We start from the raw sequence: 21,427 nt of genomic DNA, 5'->3' as shown, positions 1-21,427 counted from the left end.
ACTATTTTGTAAACTGTACATTTTGGCTTTTAGCCGCTGTATTGCAGTGTTTTAATAAATAAACCATGAATAATAAAAATAATGATGATATAATGAGGGTATGACTATGTTTTTCTGTGTTTGTTTCTCAACAGCTGTTTGTAGGAGACCATGTATGTACGGTGGCCAGTGCATAGGTGCTGATGTTTGCCACTGTAGACCGGGGTATGCCGGCGCACAATGTCAGAGTAGACAATCACACTCAAGGTAATTCCTCGTTGCTCATTCCAGAACTCATCTTCTAGCCCAACCCCAGTCCAACGTCCAACCTCCCAGTGTTGCACCAATTTTTACACACTAAAATGATTGGCCAAAACTTGGATGATCTGGGGTTGAATTTCACAAAGAGTTAGGACTGTAGTCTTATCTTGAGTTAGGACGAGTTATAAAAGATGTTAAATTTGCATCGGGATGAAGAATATTAATTTTGGTTTTTTTATAATAGGATTCGAACTGCCTCTAGCTACCGGGTAACCTCAGTAGTCTAGTTGGTAAGACACTGCTCTAGAATTGCAAGGGTCGTGGGTTCGATCCCACTCAAGTAACATGCCTGTGATATTTTTTCACAGGACTCGGGAAAGTACTGAGTATACAGTGCTAACACACATCGGTGTATGGGTAAAAAAAAAAAAAATTAATAGGACGAGTTACTCGTCCTAACTTAGGACTAGCAATGCTTTTTTTATATCTCCTATGACTAGTCCGAAGTTAGGACTAGTCCTAACTCTTTGTGAAATCAACCCCAGGTTGGCGTAGTGGTATCTTACCTTACTTTTCAGCTCTAGGCAGCAGTATAGGTCTCAATGCAGTACAGAAGTAGATCATAATAATGTATGGCTGGGTTGGCGTAGTGGTATCTTGCTTCCCCCTTCTGCCTCTAGGACTCCGGTTTGAATCCCTCCGGGGGCACTATGTGCATTGGGTTTTCAGTCTCTACCTGACTGCGTTCCCCCCCTGGAATAATTCTCTGGGGTTTTTTCCTCCCACATCTAACACTGAAACTTCCTTCGTTATCTTCTTTCACTGGTTTCTTGCCTAGTACAGAGCTTAAATTTGCTTTTCTGAAAGTCCTTGGCTTCACAACCGGAATAAATTAAATGAGACTTTTTGAATTTGTTTCATTGAAGAATTTCCAAAGAATATCTAAAATAATTGAGATATCCGTTTTGAGTTGTTGTCCTCGTAACAGCTCTTGCTGGTAAGCAACACTTAACAAAAAACATTTGCAACAAAACTTGTCTACCAATTCTTGATATGCTTTTATTATTTAGAAATATTTAATCTCTAAATGACCTCCATTCCAAAGTTAATCCCAAATTTTTATGGAACAAAGTATTTAAATATCTGAATATGATTTTTTGCTCACTTTTCTCTTTTGATTTTCTTTCTTTTCAGATTTAAAAGAGGATTAGATTCCATGCCAGCATCTTGAGGTATCGACAATCTCACCCAGCAATGAACTTAGGTGCCAGCTTCAAAGTGTAATAAAAACAAACAAATCGCACTGCAGTATTATACAGGGAACAAAGAAAGCGTGTACATATTCAATATCAGATCAGGGTACGTAATGCTACCTTGTAATGTGTGTATATATGAGTGTCAAAACTGCATTTATGTTGGGTAGTGGTGGTACGCTGTTATCGGACTACTTGCAATTCTAACGGGGAGTGTAGGGGAGGGAGCTCAATCCAGGTTCTGTGATTGATCATGGGAGTGGACATCACAAGGACTTTATGGAGGTTGTCCAGGGCTATTTAAAAATGTGATCTATGGATATTTGGTTGATGGAAGATCATCAGGCTGGCTAAATCAATTGCTTGTTACTAGACAAGACTGAATTCATTCTTGTCATGAAGCCAACCGCGTATAATTGTATGAGTAGTTACAGTTACACATCATACATGTATAGTCGACCATGTACGAATGGTGCAGAATCCAGTGTCAAAACTTAAAAAGGTGCCATTTTGTCGATTTCACAAAGAGTTAGGACTAGTCCTAACTAGGAGATATACAAATTGCATGGATAGTCCTAGGTTAGGATGAGTAACTGGTCCTAACTCGAAAAAAGACTAGTCCTAACTCTTTGTAAAATCCACCCCAGCTATCTCCAAACGTGTCAGTGCATGCAATCCTTGCCCTTCACGTTGCTGCACAATTATTGAGTTAAGAAAAAGACAAATTGCACCAAATTGAGAAGCCTTTACTATATGATAGCTTTGGCTTCAACAGTTTGACCTAAATGAGGGTTCAAGGATAGGATGCAATGACTTAATCTGTGAGATTAAAATGAGATATAGTGCCTTTGATCATTGTAAGAAATATGTCACTCTAATCTCATCTGAAAGAAAGCAATGACTAAACGAGCCAAACTTACTGGTATGGTACATCAAAAAAACATTTACAGTTTTGACAGAAATTTGATAAAAAGTGCTGTTATTTGTTCACATGTCCTATGGAAATTCGATTTCAAATTTTGACAAAAAATAAACAACAAAAAAGGACTTACCCCTTGTGGTTTTCTCATTTTGGATCAAAATATGATAAAAATGCTGAACTTACCCTTGTGATTTTTATCAATTTTTGAACAAAATTTGATAAAAATGCTGCGAGGTTTATAAATTTTTGACCGAAATTCAATAAAAATGCTGGATTTACCCTCTGTGATTTTTCCCATTCTTGACCGAAATTCTATAAAAATGCTAAACTTACCATTTGTGATTTTTATCAATTTTTGAACGAAATGTGATGAAAATGCTTGACTTACCCCTTGTGATTTAAACCAAAAAAACGTTGAAATTTGATAAAAATCCTGAACTTACCCCTTGTGTTTTTAGCAATTTTTGACCGAAATTCGATAAACATGCTGGACTTACCCCTTGTGATTTATCCCATTTTTGACCGAAATTCTATAAACATGCTGAACTACAACCCCTTGTGATTTTTATCAATTTTGACCAAAATAGGAAAAAAAGTTGGACTTATCCCTGTGAGTTTTATCAATTTTTGACCGAAATTCCATAAAAATGCTGGACTTACCCCTTGTGATTTTCATAAATTTTGACCGAAATTTGATAATAATGCTGAACTTACCCCTTGTGTATTTTATCAATTTTTGACCGAAATCAGAAAAGAATGCTTGTGATTTTTCCCATTTTCGACCGAAATTCTATAAAACTGCTGAACTACAACCCCTTGTGATTTTTATCAATTTTGACCAAAAAAAGAAAAAAAAGGTGGACTTAACCCTTTGACCGAAATTACATAAAAATGCTGGACTTACCCCTTGTGATTTACATCAGTTTTGACTTAAATTCGATAAAAATGCTGAACTTAAAACTTGTGTGTTTATCATTTTTTTACCAAATTCGATAAAACTGCTGAACTTACCCCTTGTGTTTTTTATCAATTTTTGACCGAAATCCGATAAAAATGCTAATGTGTGTTTTTTCTCATTTTGACCGAAATTCTATGAAAATGCTGAATTTACCCCTTGCGATTTTTTTTTAATTTTTGATCGAAATTCAATAAAAACGCTGGACTTACCCCTTTTGATATGTTCCAGTTTTGACAGAAATTAAATAAAAATGTTAGACTTACCCCTTGTGATTTTTATCAATTTTTCACTGGATTTCAATAAAAATGCTGGACTTACCCCTTGTGATTTTTATCAATTTGACAAAATTTTGATAAAAATGCTGGACTTACCCCTTGTGATTTTTCCCATTTTTGACCGAAATTCTATAAAAATGCTGAATTAACCCCTTGCGATTTTTTTTAACTTTTGACTGAAATTCAATAAAAATGCTGGACTTACCCCTTGCAGTTTTTATCAATTTTTGACAAATTGACAATCAATTTTTATCAATTTTTGGCCGAACTTCCCCTTGTGATTTTTATCAATTTTGGACAAAAATATGATAAAATTGCTGGCTTACGGTGATTTTTATCAATTTTTTGACCTTAATTTTGATTAAAATGCTTGGCTTACCCCTTGTGATTTTTATCAATTTTTGACCGGAATTCAATAAAAATGCTGTACTTACCCCTTGTGATTTTTATTAATTTTGGACAAAAATGTGATCAAATTGCTGGACTTACCCCCTTGTGATTTTGATCTTATTTTTGACCGAAATTTGATAAAAATGCTTGGCTTACCCCTTGTGATTTTTTAACAAAAATTAAATCACAATGCAGGACTAACCTAGTAACAGCATTTTTGTCAGAAATAAATCAGAAATTAAATAAAAATGTTGGACTTACCCCTTGTGATTTTTATCAATTTGACAAAATTTTGATAAAAATGCTGGACTTACCCCTTGTTATTTTTCCCATTTTTGACCGAAATTCTATAAAAATGCTGAATTTAACCTTTGCGATTTTTTTTAATTTTTGATCGAAATTCAATAAAAACGCTGGACTTACCCCTTTTGATATGTTCCAGTTTTGACAGAAATTAAATAAAAATGTTGGACTTACCCCTTGTGATTTTTATCAATTTTTCACTGGATTTCAATAAAAATGCTGGACTTACCCCTTGTGATTTTTATCAGTTTGACAAAATTTTGATAAAAATGCTGGACTTACCCCTTGTGATTTTTCCCATTTTTGACCGAAATTCTATAAAAATGCTGAATTGCGATTTTTTTTTAACTTTTGACTGAAATTCAATAAAAATGCTGGACTTACCCCTTGCAGTTTTTATCAATTTTTGACAATTTGACAATCAATTTTTATCAATTTTTGGCCGAACTTCCCCTTGTGATTTTTATAAATTTTGGACAAAAATATGATAAAATTGCTGGCTTACGGTGATTTTTATCAAATTTTTGACCTTAATTTTGATTAAAATGCTTGGCTTACCCCTTGTGATTTTTATCAATTTTTGACCGGAATTCAATAAAAATGCTGTACTTACCCCTTGTGATTTTTATTAATTTTGGAAAAAAATGTGATCAAATTGCTGGACTTACCCCCTTGTGATTTTGATCTTATTTTTGACCGAAATTTGATAAAAATGCTTGGCTTACCCCTTGTGATTTTTTAACAAAAATTAAATCAAAATGCAGGACTAACCTAGTAACAGCATTTTTGTCAGAAATAAATCAGAAATTAAATAAAAATGTTGGACTTACCCCTTGTGATTTTTATCAATTTGACAAAATTTTGATAAAAATGCTGGACTTACCCCTTGTTATTTTTCCCATTTTTGACCGAAATTCTATAAAAATGCTGAATTTAACCTTTGCGATTTTTTTTAATTTTTGATCGAAATTCAATAAAAACGCTGGACTTACCCCTTTTGATATGTTCCAGTTTTGACAGAAATTAAATAAAAATGTTGGACTTACCCCTTGTGATTTTTATCAATTTTTCACTGGATTTCAATATAAATGCTGGACTTACCCCTTGTGATTTTTATCAGTTTGACAAAATTTTGATAAAAATGCTGGACTTACCCCTTGTGATTTTTCCCATTTTAGACCGAAATTCTATAAAAATGCTGAATTGCGATTTTTTTTTAACTTTTGACTGAAATTCAATAAAAATGCTGGACTTACCCCTTGCAGTTTTTATCAATTTTTGACAATTTGACAATCAATTTTTATCAATTTTTGGCCGAACTTCCCCTTGTGATTTTTATAAATTTTGGACAAAAATATGATAAAATTGCTGGCTTACGGTGATTTTTATCAAATTTTTGACCTTAATTTTGATTAAAATGCTTGGCTTACCCCTTGTGATTTTTATCAATTTTTGACCGGAATTCAATAAAAATGCTGTACTTACCCCTTGTGATTTTTATTAATTTTGGAAAAAAATGTGATCAAATTGCTGGACTTACCCCCTTGTGATTTTGATCTTATTTTTGACCGAAATTTGATAAAAATGCTTGGCTTACCCCTTGTGATTTTTTAACAAAAATTAAATCAAAATGCAGGACTAACCTAGTAACAGCATTTTTGTCAGAAATAAATCAGAAATTAAATAAAAATGTTGGACTTACCCCTTGTGATTTTTATCAATTTGACAAAATTTTGATAAAAATGCTGGACTTACCCCTTGTTATCTTTCCCATTTTTGACCGAAATTCTATAAAAATGCTGAATTTACCCTTTGCGATTTGTTTTAATTTTTGATCGAAATTCAATAAAAATGCTGGACTTACCCCTTTTGATATGTTCCAGTTTTGACAGAAATTAAATAAAAATGTTGGACTTACCCCTTGTGATTTTTATCAATTTTTCACTGGATTTCAATAAAAATGCTGGACTTACCCCTTGTGATTTTTATCAGTTTGACAAAATTTTGATAAAAATGCTGGACTTACCCCTTGTGATTTTTCCCATTTTTGACCGAAATTCTATAAAAATGCTGAATTAACCCCTTGCGATTTTTTTTAACTTTTGACTGAAATTCAATAAAAATGCTGGACTTACCCCTTGCAGTTTTTATCAATTTTTGACAATTTGACAATCAATTTTTATCAATTTTTGGCCGAACTTCCCCTTGTGATTTTTATCAGTTTTGGACAAAAATATGATAAAATTGCTGGACTTACGGTGATTTTTATCAAATTTTTGACCTTAATTTTGATTAAAATGCTTGGCTTACCCCTTGTGATTTTTATCAATTTTTGACCGGAATTCTATAAAAATGCTGTACTTACCCCTTGTGATTTTTATTAATTTTGGACAAAAATGTGATCAAATTGCTGGACTTACCCCCTTGTGATTTTGATCTAATTTTTGACCGAAATTTGATAAAAATGCTTGGCTTACCCCTTGTGATTTTTTTACAAAAATTAAATCAAAATGCAGGACTAACCTAGTAACAGCATTTTTGTCATTGATTCCGATAATGACGGGAATAAACATGGAAATGCCTTTATATGCTATAACAGCTTTATAACAGCTTTACAAAATGTACACTGTCAATCAAATTGTCAAAGATTTGACAAATAGATTGTTCGATTGTATGATTGTAATAACCAATGATGTACCATCCCAAAAAACCTACACTCATTCGACTACTTCAATATGACCAAATAAAGGCTGCTGCAAATGTACATTGAATTTCTCTTTTTTTTAATGCAAATGTTTACTGCCTTCTGTTGGCATTAATTGGGTGTTTATATTCTGTGCTATTCCCTGTATATATTGTGTACTTGTAAACAATTTAAATAGTTGCTGATAAAAGTAATTTTTATTTTATTGCTATTAACAAAACAAATTGACTTTTAATTACGTAAACTAATATTAATAATAATAATAATTATAAGGTGTGGTAATTATATCTTTCAGATGTGCTAAAAAACTATGTCTATGGCAATCATTATGCTTCCAGTGTACTTGTACTACCACTGGGACTATTTTAAGTTGAACAAAATGTGTGATTGAGATTTTTTTTAAAAATGCTATAAACGGGGACCAATGTTGAAGAGCTACACTATGACCTAATGGAAGGCTTCGGCTGTGGCTATGATCGGATTGCTGACTATTCTTTAATAGTGCAACTGCATCCGATAGCCATAGCCCTAATCACGAGGCTTGGACTTATGGCGTGAACAATGCTTAATTGATTAGCAAAACACCTGTGATTGGATAAATGATACTGATACGTTGCAAAATGGCTGGTACATTTTTCCTGGCCTTTTTAGGCAAACAAGTGGCATTAGTATATAGTGGTGAGAAATCTGTTCTGGAATGGTGGCGATTGTCGGTCAGCATGCCCGCTATTTTGGTGAGAAAGATTTTGAAAAAGCACCCAATATACAAGTGCTAGGCAATGGCAGATTCAATTCTCATCAGAGTACTATTCCTGTGAATTGTTTCTGGATGTACAGTGCTTATTGCACATGGGTGTTGGGTATAAAAAGCAAGATACAAAACATCGCTAAATAATTATTGTTTGTTCTCGCCAAACTTGTTAGCTCTTTGACATTGACCCCTGTGTATATTAACAGGTAGAGTTATAGAGAAATGTTAGAAGTTTACGTTATTTTAGAATTTTATTTTTTACTATAAATGTTTTTAGAATTCTTTGTGGAAACAGAATGAACTTAGATTGTGATGACAAATCACTGTCCTACAAAGCATTGAACAAAATGAGATAGTGACCATAAAACCATTGCACACATAACAATGAAACAAGAAGACCTTGTCACTGTGTACGCGTTAACCCTGTTACTCCGCTACATTGAAATCTTAGCAACATTAAATATCCACCAAACTGGATTACAATATGAGAGGAGTTTAAACGTTGTAAACTATCCAACAAGTAACAAAACTTAAATAGTCAGGTGAGGTTTGCTCTGACACCATGTGTAAAATCTCTTTTGAGAAATGGTGGTTTTGAAAAGAATCGGTGGTTATACAACACTTCTCAAAAGAGATTTACTAGAAACAACGAAATGAGTTAAAGAAACCATGTCTCGCTGTATGGTCATTTTTAAACAGAAATCAATGGTTTATCAAATTGTTCATCAATAAAACAAACCTGATTAATACTGATGCGCATAATTTGCATAAATTAGCCTTCGTTAAGCCAAGATTACCACTGGTGCATTATTTATCAGCAGTACGTAAAGTTCCGCTAAAATGCAAACAATTTTGTTGCAATACTGTTTCATTGTAAAATCAAACCTCTACTCGCAATTACTACAAAAGAGTATTGCGATGATGAGGTCAAAGGTCACTCAAGTAATTTAGATTGTCGTGCAAGGACGAATTTACAAGTAGCTGAAAAGGTTCAATATTATTATATATTTAGTCATTTGATTATTATTAAATGATTAATCTTTCTCGAGGTGCTAACACATTAATATTTATTATTTTTATATTTTATGTTACCTGTTCAATTTATATTATTTTAACCAAATAATTGTCTTTCAATAATGTGTATTTTCAATTTGTTGCTGTAAAGAAAAAAAAATAATAATAAAGTTACGATGGTACATGTTTAAATTGAGCACACTGGTAAAAGTATTTGATTATTTATTCACATTTTTACAAGAAGTTTCCCCATCATTGAGCCGAGACGAACCAGCCGTCGATTTCACAAAACTCTTCCTAACTTAAGATTAATCTTAGGACTTAGGACGAGTCCCAACCCTGCACTGTAGCATACAGACCTAAAGATTAATCCTAAGTTAGGACGAGTTACTCGTCCTAACTCGAGATAAGACGAGTCCTAACTCTTTGTGAAATCCACCCCAGGGCTGTTTCATAGAGCTTCTTAAGCAGAAAAAAAGCTACACACATACAGTATGCTTACCAGCCTTAGGTTAGCGGCCAAATTACCATGTTACATGCTCTATTTGTGACTGATATCTTGCTCATTTTCGCCTTAAGCGGATTCAAAACCCAATTTTCATTTTACATGATTTACAATAATGTACAATTTTATCAAAACTAGAAAAAGCATTTAAATGTTTGACATTACAATTGAAAAAAAAAATGCAAATTTAGAAGCAGCCCTAATTTTACTCATCGCTTTGATAAAATTTAAGGCACAGTTTTGAAACTTTAAAACACTCTTGTATCAAGACAACAGGGACTATCCATGTACCCACATCACACAAACTCATTCATTAAAAAGTATCCAACTTATCTTGATAGAAAAATATAAAACATGGCAAAAAAAAAAAAAAAAAAAAAAAAAAAAAAAAAAGAATTGCGTACATTTCAGTCACACATTAGAATCTATTTGCATAGCTCGGAAAAATATGGACTTTGTTAAGTCAGCCAGGAAACTTAGCCTCCAGTTCAGTCATTATTCACATAATTTTTATATACTAAACATTTTTGTTTGGTGTTGGGATATATATACAGCTATATACAATTGATAAAAACAGCTTTTAAAAAAGACTAGCGCACTGTCTAGGAAAAAAGCCATGTTTCGTTCAAGAACATTTTGAAGGGACGGTTGGACGGAGTTTTGAAAGGATTAGATTCTTAACCTGTACCTGTCTAACTATAGGATTTTCCTTAGAACACACAAGGTAAAGCAAGAAGTTAGTGTCTTTCTTTGTACTCTCTTTACTAGTGATATAAGACAAAACCATGGCAAAACCTATGCCAACTCCTTGCTGAGAAAACTGTCACTGTATTCTCACACGAACGTAGCCTCCATCAATGTTTAACGAATGACCTCTGGTACAAACCACGTCTATGGCCACAGTACACGAACGGACACCAACCCTCTTAAATCTGAGAAACGATTCATATCTGAAAACAGCTTCATGCATGAATTGTTTCTTAGATTCCAAAGTCTTTTTGGTGACAAACTGTCTAAACCGTGTCACTCCGAAGGGAATCCTTTTCTCAGAATAGTTTCTACTATTAACAGCTGCTAAACTTCTCACCAAGTAAGTTTTTATGGTCATAAACTTTTTTGGGTAGTTACCAATCTATGACCCTACCTTCAAAGTCCATTATAAGCACACAGACTGGTGTTTGTAAAGTCCTGAAGCCTCCCTGCTGAAGTCCTTTTTCACAGGCAATCAAAATGAACCATTTGTAAGGGACTCTCTTGCCAACGGAATAAACAAAGAACCTTGGGCACTATTGGTGCTTGAGTCCGAGGTCGATAGTTTTCTCTGACCGTACGTAGTGTGTGGCCTTCTGACCGGACTTTTTCTGTCCGAGCTTGATTTCAAATGACCAGTCTCTCCAGCTTTCCTGAAGGCTTTAAGAGCTTCCCGCTTGGTGCCTGGCGCACTGACTGGGCGTAGGATTGGGATACGAGGTTTGCTGTCCGACAATGGATCAGCGCAGGCGATATTGATGTTGGAGCGATTCTTGACATGGACGAGCATCTGTGAGAGGATGGATTAAGAAGGGGAAAGATTCAGAGAAATTGTGATCAAATTAAAAGAATTTAAACACTGAGAGAAGAAATCAACTAAAGCTAAAGTAGTAGCCCCACCTCTTTATCAAAAACTACCTCACTTTAGAGGGAGCTGTTTCTCACAATATTTTATAATATAAATAGCTCCCCATGGCTCGTTACCATGGCAAGTAAGTTTTTTTGCTAACAATTAGCTTGAGTAATTACCACTACTTTCCAGTGCTTTTAATGATGCAAGGACACCTGCATTACAATTCAATTGCCATACCTGCATTAGTTCTTTTGTATTGGTAACTTTCTCGACTCTCTTGACTTCAGTCACTGATTTCTCTGTGAACAACTCATCACACTTCTGAAGATATCGCCGTCTGTGAAACAAACAGTACAAATTGTATGAGAAATTGACAAGACAGAGAACTTGCCACTTGCTGGAAACTTTTACAAAACTATTTTTATTATATATTTCTGGGAATAAAACCAATTATGCCTCATAAGTGAACTTAATCACTGTAGCTCGTAAGCCTGAGAAAACCTGTGAACATAGGGACGGGCTGCTTGCTACATGAACCAGAAACACCTGTGGTAAACATTGCCAGTAAATGTAAACAAAGCTTGATTGAAATAATATACTTACAACAAACTTTTTCTATCAGTATAGTATTTCAATCGAGCTTTGCAAGGTCTAAATGTGAATTATTTCAATCAAATGAAAAGAGAAGCCACTCTAAAAACAAGAACTTAGAGTGAAGAGTTTTGAAGTTAAAGTTTCAAGTAAAAAAAATTGAGCATCTTGTTATCTACCAACCTTAGCTCAGCATTTTCAGTCATCAATAGATGGATACGCTCTTTATATTTATCATCAACTTCATCCACTTTATCTTGAAACGTCTCTTTGTAATTGGACAGCTGCACTTTCTGTTGATATGAAAAAAAAGAAAAAAGAGAAGCTACAATTAGTGTTCCGGACCAAAACATGATACAGCATCTTACAGGGCAGGATATCACCAAGCCACGACACACTAATATCCAATAAATCTTACCAGTTGTTGAAGTTCATGTTGTGTGGATTTCAGATTATCTTCAGTCACGGCAAGTTTGTCCGTCTTCTCGTCGAGTTGGGTTTGGACTCGTTTCAGCTGCTCTAACGCTCTCTTGAGATTAGCCACATCAGCGGAGGTACTAGAGAATCGATTCATCATACCCTGAGATAGCAAAAAATAAAACCAGAATAAATCAACCTCAATGATTTATCTGTTTCATGCAACAAGAGAAGTTTCCCTTTTTGCGAACTAATAAAGAATACATTAATGAACAAATGGATTTTGTTATGAGTATTCACATTTTCAAGAAAAATGGAAGGAAATCTCCCATTACCACTAAGGATTCAAGTTTGCTGGGGAAAAGCTCACAACCCATTAGGCACTTTTCATTCATGTATAAACATCACCACATGCCTTGATATATCGCTATTCTGTTGAATTTTGCCTTGTTTTTTTTTTAGGAAAAATGTCAGGAAAATTATTGAGAAACAGAAAAACTTGGTCTTGCTGCAGAATTGTACATTCTATGAAACACTGGAAACTTTCATTTGTTTGACCCTCTCTTTTGAGTGAAAGCAGGTCCAATCTTAAAGCCGTTTGCTGCAGTTGGAGAAAATGGTTGATTTCTTACCTCAATTTCCTTTTTGTGGTCTCTGTTCATCAGTTGGATTTGTCGTTGGAATTCTCGATTCATATTTTTCTTCTCTCGCATTGCATCCTCCAGAAGGTCTGTTCCTGTATTTTTGAAATCATTCCATTCATTAGAATCGATGAAAATGAGCAGATAGATTTAATTTCCCTTTTCATATTATATTTTACTGAAGATATTAAAAAAGGCCCAAGAGTTGAGTGGAATTAGAGTACTAAGCAAGGTATTGCCAACCATTACAACCATGTATAAATCTCTTTTGAGGGAGTATTGGCTCTGTAAAGAGCCGTTGTGGTCTCGACATTTCAAACAGTATACTCTGCTCATCTTCAGGAGAAAGCTTCAAACATTACTAACTTTGAGCAAGTTTGATCAAGGACAAAAAGTTAACTAGTGGTTGGTTTGAAAAATTAAGTGTGATTGTCTGAGTCAAGTCTTATCATGTAAATATGACCATGAGAACATTGGTACTTCTTGGTACTTACTTTGCTCATGTATCGCCTTGTCCATATCCTCTTGGAATCTTATCTTCATATCGCTCTCTTTCTTAGCCCATTTCTCTTCCATATCCTGCACAAGGGTACCTTTATAAGCCTCAAAGGCACCCTGTAGGAACTCCAGCTCACCCTTCATACGCCCTGAGAGAGGATTTAACAAAATAAAGTAATTTATGTTTGTCATCTTGCAAACGCAAGATCAAGTGACATCGAAGATTATTAAAGAAAAAAAAAAAAAAAAAAATTAACACAAACAATCTTGTGTCACTCCAAAGAAAAATGTGCTCCCAAAAATCTTAATTTTTGGGAGTGTCATTTTAGATTTTGTAAAGTGGTTGTGCAGCACCCAATCAATTAAACTTAGCAAAACCAGGAGGTGTTTTTTTGAAGGATTGTTCTAGGTGCTTATTGTACTGACCAAGGACAGCATTGCTGGCAGACTTGTGATGTTCCAACTCCTTGCCATGAAGCTGTTTCATCATGTCTAGTTGGTCGTCTTGGTCTTGTTGTAAACCTCTTAGCTCCTCCATGTGTTTCCTCTCAACGTCTTGTAACTTCTCCTTCAGTGTACTTGCCAACTAAAGATATAAAATAGAAAGATGGTGTTTAAAAACACTGGACACTATGTGTAATTACTCACAATAATTGTAGCATAAAAACTTACTTGGAAATGGAGAGCTGTTGATAGTACAAAAACATTGTGAGAAAACGGCCGTCTCTGAAGTAACATAGTTTTTGAGAAAGAAGTAATTTCTCGTTCAAATATTCAAAGACTCCAGGCCTGAAACCTATTCAAGGCATCTGAAAGCACACAAATTTGTGCAACAAGGTTTCTTTTCGTTCATTTTTCTTGCAACTTTAATGGCCAATTGGGTCAAACTTTGCCAGTTTTTTTATTTCATGCATTTGTTGGGATACACCAAGTGAGGAAACCAGTCTTTGACAAAATTGTCCAATGTCTTTTTTTAAAAGATCATTTCCTTTTTTTTGCTTAAGGTATTTTAAAAGTAACTTAATTTAAATAGTCTGCACAACCTTATTGAAAATAATAAACGTCTATACTAGGTCTGGAACCCTACCTTTTCTTTCGTTGCCTTGTGATTCAAACGTTCCTCTTCTAAGAACAAAGTCAAGTCAGACACCTGCTGTTGTAATTGGGCAATCAGAGCTTCCCTGTTACCATGGAAACAAAATCAATAAATTAACAAGGATTTCAGAGTTTGTCATTTGTGACTTTACCAACACTCCTGTACAGTCTGGCTCTTTCATGCTATTGATGTTAAGTTTTCGGTAACACCACAACCCAAGTTCATAACTCTGTTGATTCATACGGAATTCTGAAAAAATGAATAATAGTACAGGCTGCAAGCGCAGAATTTCAATGTGGGCAGTGCCATAAAACAGGAGCATCATTTTATTCCCTTCAGATCACTCTACCCCCTCGGAAAAAAAAGAAGAAAAAAAAAGAGCAAAACAAAAATAAATATATAAAACATAATAAAGTAATGAATAAATGCAATTATCATTCAATAACATATTATATGACTGTAGTATGAAAACGGTATAAATTATTCTGTGCAGACTTGAAACCAAAATAACTTGTTGCCGATTTCATATAAAAATTACCAAAGTTATAAATTGTTAATAAGAAACCGATTCCCATTTTCACAGATTTAGAAGAATGAATAGAGAATTAAAGAAAAACCAAAAGAACAAATGTTATTCCTCACCCGCACAACAATCACACACTTACTGTAAACTCATCGACGCCGATGATGCCCTCGTGTTCGATCGAGGGCTTCTCCCCCTATTGCCGGCCGGGCTATAGTGATCATTGGCATCATCAGGGAACAGATTAGATAGGTCTACACCCCCCGTCATTAAACTCTGATGGAGAAGTCTTTCAAGTTTTGTCTGATTGTCAGTATTTTCTGGGTTTCGTTGCCGGAAAAGGGAGTACATGTTTACCCTTTTATTTTTAGAAAATATAAACCCGTTTTTGATTGAACAATGTTACACAAAGTTTCATGAGAACATTTTAGGGAATTTGGAGATAAATCAAAGGATTTCAAAGGATTAGAAAGTAATTTTTTCCCAGAGGAAGTTAGTCCGTTGAAGCGTGGCGTCACGGTGGCGTTGATCATCGGGGTTAGTTCAAGAATTCCAGAACAGAGATCCCAACACCAAAACACAAACACAGCAAAAGTGCAAAAAGAACAATAAGAACAATATTTAGTAATAGGAAGAAAATTTTAGTTACATATTAGGAATTAGAAAAGCAAAATACATACTAGGATAAAATAGCAATAAGAACATTGTAATAATTTTTGGGAAGTTCAAAATATGTTTAAAAAAGTTTATGTATAATATTTTAATTCTGATGTATTTTAAAACTATTTATTTGTGCACTGTGATATTTTTATTATATTGTTGCTTTTTTAATGTCTACGGTTCATGGATGTTTTGTGCTATTTTTAATAACTGTATTTTAATGTGCAAATCGAGAAAGTGATTTTCATGCTGGGCATGACAAATAAAATCTAATCTAATTTAATCTAATTGGGATCTGGCAGATTTGAAAATCTGAAAGTTACAATTTTATTAGGACAGTTATGGCAAATTAACAGTGGTGTTGAACTACCATGTTGTGTTAGATGTTGTTAAGAGTGCACTCGATATGACGGGAGGGAACTTTGGGAGACAGGGTCAAGGGTTAATTAGAATGGCTTCTGGGTTCTGGTCGTAACCAAGATCAGAGGAGAAGACAGTGTTGACTACATGTATACAAATAGAGCCCAAACTACAGCAAAAACAAGCTTTCTGCCAAGACCAACCCAATGCATATTATGTGTGAATAAAAGAAATGGTGTGCAAAAAATAACTTTTTCATATGATAAAAACTTATTCCAATTGATAAAAATTGGTACCTTATTATTTGTTAGATTAATTGAGGGTTATTGTAATTAACAATTATTATTGTTAACAAATGTGAGTGGAATCAAGTTGTTATATGAAGTGCAGTTAAGCAACTTTTTATGTGAGTTTGTTAGAGTTATATGAATGGCAATCCACATCTTTCTTTAAAAATAAAATGGACTCATTTGTGTTTTGTAAGTTGATTCAAATCATTATTTCACAAAAAAACCTCACATTACATTGGTGTGTTATTCCACTAAGAAGAATGTAGGCTGTATGACAGTGGCATGCCTAATAATGACAATTAAGGTGTAACAAAGGCTGACAAATCCGAGCAACAAATCGTGACTTAGTGCAACTTTCTGTGTATGACTTTGTTTATAATGAAAGAGACAGAAGTACGTGAAGGCAAAACAGCAGCCTAGTGACACAAAGTTGAAGGTGTGCAATGGAATAGGAATTAAATAAATTAAGTGTAATTTCTTGAATTGAATTCAATAACTTCATTGGGTGAAAACAAGAATTCACAACACAAACAGATCTTCCCTTTTTCCCTTTACGTTTTCTGACTTCTTAAGTCATAAGTTTAAGTGTTAATATCTTTTCAACAGAGCAAAGCACATTTTCTAAAAATCCTGAAATTTGTTATTTTCAAGTGCAGAGCACGAAGGTGAAGATCAAGTCAAGAATACCACAGAAAAATATAACTGTTATTCAGCCTTGTGCTTTCATTCTCAACTGTGCCTTGAGAGTCCATTTTAATTTTGTCAGAAAATGGTGGATTAATACCAGAGGGAGTAAGCATGCACAACAGAACAGATTTTTGGAGCTGCTGTTTTACCTTCCGAGTTCAGAGCGACTTTGCCGAGTCAATAACCTTTGTCAAACCATCCTTCAAAATGCTCCTGTTCTTAAAGGTTCCCCTTAAAAATGTCCTTCCTTTTAACTTTGTACAACATTTGGTTATTGCATGATTGTATTTTACAAATTTCATCACCACCCAGTTTCATTAAAAACACCACAAAAACTTTCTAAAACTAACATGAAAGTATGACTTTTAGTAAACAAATTACTGTTTTTCTTGTTTTTCTTAATAATAAGTGAGCTATTTACCGAGTTAAGTGTTATCAGTTATTGGTCTATATAAAAAAATATAACAAAAAGGTAATAAGATTAATTTGTACAACTATTTTCCCCCAATTTCTGAGTTTTGTGTTTGTGTGTCACAACCTTTACGATGAAGAAAAAGAAAGAACGAAAAACCATGATAAGACATTTTGAAAAGCATGTGATGGAGTCGTGTAAATGTTTAAGATTTTCAAACAAAATCAAGGAGAGATATTCTGCACACAAAGTGAATGACGTGTGTTGTGCACACAATGAATAATGGATGAATCGCTTGGTGATGTGTTGAAACACGTTGCTATAATAAGATTATTACTGTTGCAATAAAGTGAAAAGCTTTTGCGAGTGACATAAAAATGCAACAGCTAGTGTCGATAATCAGAATTTGATTGAGGTGGTCAAACGAAGCTCGGTGGACAAAACAAACTTTTATAAACAAAGGGGATGAAATCAATAAGTACATATCAAAAATGTTTTAAAATTTCTTATAAGTCTACATTGTTCCTCTATGAATTGCCAAAAAAATGTGGCAGAAGAGAAGATGATTGATTGTCTGCTTACCGTTCCGGATCGACAGAGGATCTGTTGAAGTAAAAAGAGAATGATACTAAGTCAAATGAGAAATTCCTCACTGAGGTTGCTTACATGTATCTATTCCAAACAACACCCTGTACCCTTGCAGGTACCCATTGCCACTGGATGACGAGAAGTAATTATATCTTAAGTACTTTGCTCATGGTCTTGAACCAACAGCTGGGCAAAATTTCAAAAAGCTGTTTAGCAGCTTCTTTGAAAATAAGTGCAACACTGTGTTTTTTTTATATTGGTTTTATTTATTGGTTTCTTGTTTTTTTAACTCTTTGTTATTTTGGTTTTCTTTTCTTTTGGTAATTGGACTGCAATTAAGCCTTTGGCGGCGATAATCTTTGCTTTTAATTATCCATTTCAAATCAAATCAAATTACCTGTGGCAATAATGTAAACGCTATGGTATGTTTGCAGGTAAACTGTTGCTAAGCAAGTTTTTCTTTGCTTAGCAAGTTTTTGTGCTTACAGGCTTTATGACATTGGGCACTTTGCCCAATTTCAAAGAGCTGCTGAAGTACACAAAGTAGCTTAGCACAACAAAATTTTGCTTACCAGATTAATGTAAAATGTGTGACTGGTATCCTGCTCATTTCTGCTTAGTAGAAAATTGTTCATCACTATTTCTGCTTAGGCAGCTCTATGACATTGGGCTGAGGTGACTTAGCCACCATGCACACACTATCCTCAACTACTACTTGTTCATATTCTGCTTACCCTTGATAAGATGCTCTGGGGATAGTCCTTGGAATTTCTTCCTCCTCGCCAGTGTTAATCGTAACTGCTACTTTACTTCGTCCACGTGTCAGCACCATACCGGCACCCAACTTGTACTGCCTTCCTGACTGAAAATTACAAAAATGAAAATCAAACAAACACAAATTGACAGTTTTAAGGTAAAAGGTGTCTCCATACCAAAATTGTTCTGTTTAGCAAATTTGTTGTGCTTAGTTTATTGTGTTTACTGTGTGCACTATGAAAGTGCATCCTTAAGCATCAAGTTTGTTCAAGCATGAACACAGTTAGTTCAGTGCTAAGTTGCACCATCATACACAACCCGTGCAGTTGAATGATTTCATCAACTCACTCGAAAAGATGTTAAAAGGAGTACATGTAGGAGGGTTAAACAATACTTCAAGATTATACAAGATGGCAACACCCACCTGTTCGTCTCTAGACACTGCTCGAGTTTTCTTTAATGGGAGATGATTGTCTAGACTCTTTCTTGCTGCTGGTTCTTGCTCAACATCGTACACTCTGTCACATCGTTGTTTGACACCGGGTGGGGCACTGCTTGATGGGGCTTGGCTGCCTGGTGAGGAGCCACGCCTCTGCTGGGAACTGGGTTCGGATCTAATTTAAAGAAACACGGAATTGGATGAGAAATGAAACAAGACTGTAAGACTTGTTTGACTGGTTTTTCTTCTGCAATAGGCCAGACAACTACATCAAGGCCTACACTTAACTGATCTGAGCTCATTTTTTGTACATTGCCAGACAGCCACTTCAAGGGGAGGGCTACTCTTAACTGATTTGGGCTGTTGACCCAAATTAACTTTCAACAGGGGCTGAAACAGTCCGTAAGGATGTAGGCGTGGGTGTCCACGCCTAGGAGCCTGGTTGGTAGAGCAGAATGCACTGCCTTTCCAACTTTTTACAAAGCAATTATGATCAAGAGCACAAGTGCCATGACCGGGAATCAAACCCATACACTGCTGCTGACAACACCAGAGCTCGGGTCTGTTGAACTAGACCACTCGGCCACGACACCCCACAAAAAAAGTTGGTTTAATATTTCAATAGATTTAAAATTCTTCAATTTTTTTATATTTTTTTATGACTTACTTAGGTCTTCCTGTGTCCTCTTTGCCGCCAGTCTTGCTTTTGGGTTTCTTCTTCGCTCTGTTTGCCAAGCCACTCATCTTGTATTTATTGGCCTGTTGAGAAAAATGAGAAATTGCAAGAATTTGGTTAAGTTTTGAACACAGGGAATTATTAAGTAACATTGTGAACAAAAAATTGTAACCATAACCACCTAAACCTACAAGTTTTCATTTTAGACACTGAATTAAAAAAACTTGTCTTCAGTGAGTAACAGTAAGTTAAAAAAACCAAGTACATTTTTGTCAGGAACCTAACATTGTTACACATTGCCAACAGTCAATTTAAAAACATACAAGTTTCTTGTTGAAATAATTTCCCATTCCCAGGTTGTGCAAAGCTATGTATTTTTTTTAAAATCAGTTATTGACAAAACTCATTCTGAGAAAAAAAGTCAAATTTGTCTAGTCTGTTATGCAAACAGTGTTTACAAAAAAAACATGCAATGCAATTTTACAGTATCCAAGGAGGATTTATCAACTTTTCATGGTGAAGACACATATCTGTATAATTCTCACCTGCATTCTGTCGTGATTCCTCCATTCTCCTCCCAAAGAGATGGCCGAGTTCCCCGCATTGGGAGCCGTGATGTTAAAGTTACTCATGATGCTACAGATAAGACAAGAGAAACAAAATTAAAAATGATGCAACAGTTTAACAGTTTATCTTGGACTAAAAATCGATTGAGATAATAACATTAAATTGATTTGATTCTAAACCAAGAGCGTAACCGACGCAGATGGAGCGATTTGCAAAAATTTATCCTATGGTTCATCGTAACCCTTTGGTCTATGTATTTTAAGCTTTGGGTGGATATTGGGTTGCGAAAATTGTTATCACACAGTTTGCACGCACACTAAGCTTCAAATAACAAGATGACGTCCTTTGTGATGTGATGGCCAGGGCGCCAGGTGCATGTAACTGGGTTAGAATTTAGAGTTTAATCTACTATTTATAGCCATATACCCAGTTACTCAGGCACTATATACTTGAATTAACATTGATGTACAAATGACGTACAAGGCAAACAACTGTAATTTTTCAAACATCCGCTACAAACCCCTCAAAATAATGAGAAAAAAAAATCGTGGCTGGGTTCTGCAGTACAGCCACAGGCCTGCTAGTGATTGCTATTGCTAACTTACATTAACAAAATACGGTATATGCTACAGTTCCCCTCTTATTTTTGTATAATCTCAACACTAACAGGCAGCAGAGATATTTGTCCCACTTGAATTTTTTATCAATTCACAGAGCAAAATAAATAGTTTACGGTACCTGTGCTGTGCTTGTGTTAGCCTTGCATGATGAGATGGAATCCAAGCAGTCTCACCCGGGACTGCAGCTAGTACTGGACTCGTGGAACTTTGAAGAAACTTTGTCACCACCAGGAAAAAAAAAACGCTCAACAAACAAGGAAGTTGACAAGATACAAAAATACTTCGGACTCGAGACCTGTTTTGTTTTTTATTTTAGCCCATTGCAATCACCTATAAACTTTCAAAGTTTCACATTTCAGGACCAGGAGCGTTCCTTGAAGCCTCTTTGTCATAATTGCATAGAAAATTCTAAAGTCATCATATTGATTTTTTACATAATAAACCCACCCATCCAGCACTGTAGTTCCAATGTTTTCACTAACGATCGCGATCAATAATTTCAGTGTACAAATATCGATTGCCACCTGTAACACCCCGGTAACGAATAAACATATACAGGTAGGCTGGTGCTCATTACTCTATCTCCAACGCGCCGTCGTTTACACTACAGAATTACAGGTACTACCGTAGATTTAATTGATTGACTCCTTTGAGTCAACAGAGGGCGCACTAACACTTTTTGGGAAGA

At 34.9% G+C, this 21,427-nt stretch overlaps 2 protein-coding genes across 3 annotated transcripts in view; one reads left to right on the top strand and one right to left on the bottom strand.

Annotated features, from left to right (window-relative positions):
• The window catches only part of LOC139940159 (von Willebrand factor D and EGF domain-containing protein-like), an 82,890-nt gene extending 79,372 nt beyond the window's left edge, over positions 1–3,518 (top strand). The window contains exons 30-31 of the mRNA XM_071936448.1: positions 135–246; positions 1,435–3,518. Coding sequence (XP_071792549.1) covers positions 135–246; positions 1,435–1,471 — 149 coding nt within the window. The 3' untranslated portion in view covers positions 1,472–3,518. The remainder of the gene's footprint in view (positions 1–134; positions 247–1,434) is intronic.
• Positions 3,519–7,103: 3,585 nt separating this feature from the next.
• Positions 7,104–21,262, bottom strand: LOC139940158 (flagellum-associated coiled-coil domain-containing protein 1-like). Of its 2 annotated transcripts, XM_071936446.1 has the most exons (16): positions 21,187–21,262; positions 20,858–20,955; positions 20,098–20,188; positions 19,544–19,635; positions 18,862–19,051; positions 18,416–18,543; positions 17,676–17,696; positions 14,827–15,042; positions 14,153–14,246; positions 13,492–13,651; positions 13,062–13,214; positions 12,559–12,662; positions 11,928–12,089; positions 11,693–11,802; positions 11,156–11,255; positions 7,104–10,855 (listed from the first exon to the last, which is right to left on the bottom strand). In XM_071936446.1, the coding sequence occupies exons 3-16, from the start codon at positions 20,182–20,184 to the stop codon at positions 10,541–10,543; spliced, it is 1,932 nt and encodes a 643-aa protein (XP_071792547.1). In that variant the 5' UTR covers positions 20,185–20,188; positions 20,858–20,955; positions 21,187–21,262; the 3' UTR covers positions 7,104–10,540. The 2 variants fall into 2 exon arrangements, with proteins under 2 accessions (XP_071792547.1, XP_071792548.1); XM_071936447.1 differs by lacking the exon at positions 14,827–15,042 and having other exon boundaries at positions 20,858–21,253.
• Positions 21,263–21,427: the final 165 nt, after the last annotated feature.

This window comes from Asterias amurensis, chromosome 7 (genome assembly GCF_032118995.1).
Source record: "Asterias amurensis chromosome 7, ASM3211899v1".
Lineage (NCBI taxonomy): Eukaryota > Metazoa > Echinodermata > Asteroidea > Forcipulatida > Asteriidae > Asterias > Asterias amurensis.
This window is presented reverse-complemented; position numbering and strand designations above follow the sequence as displayed.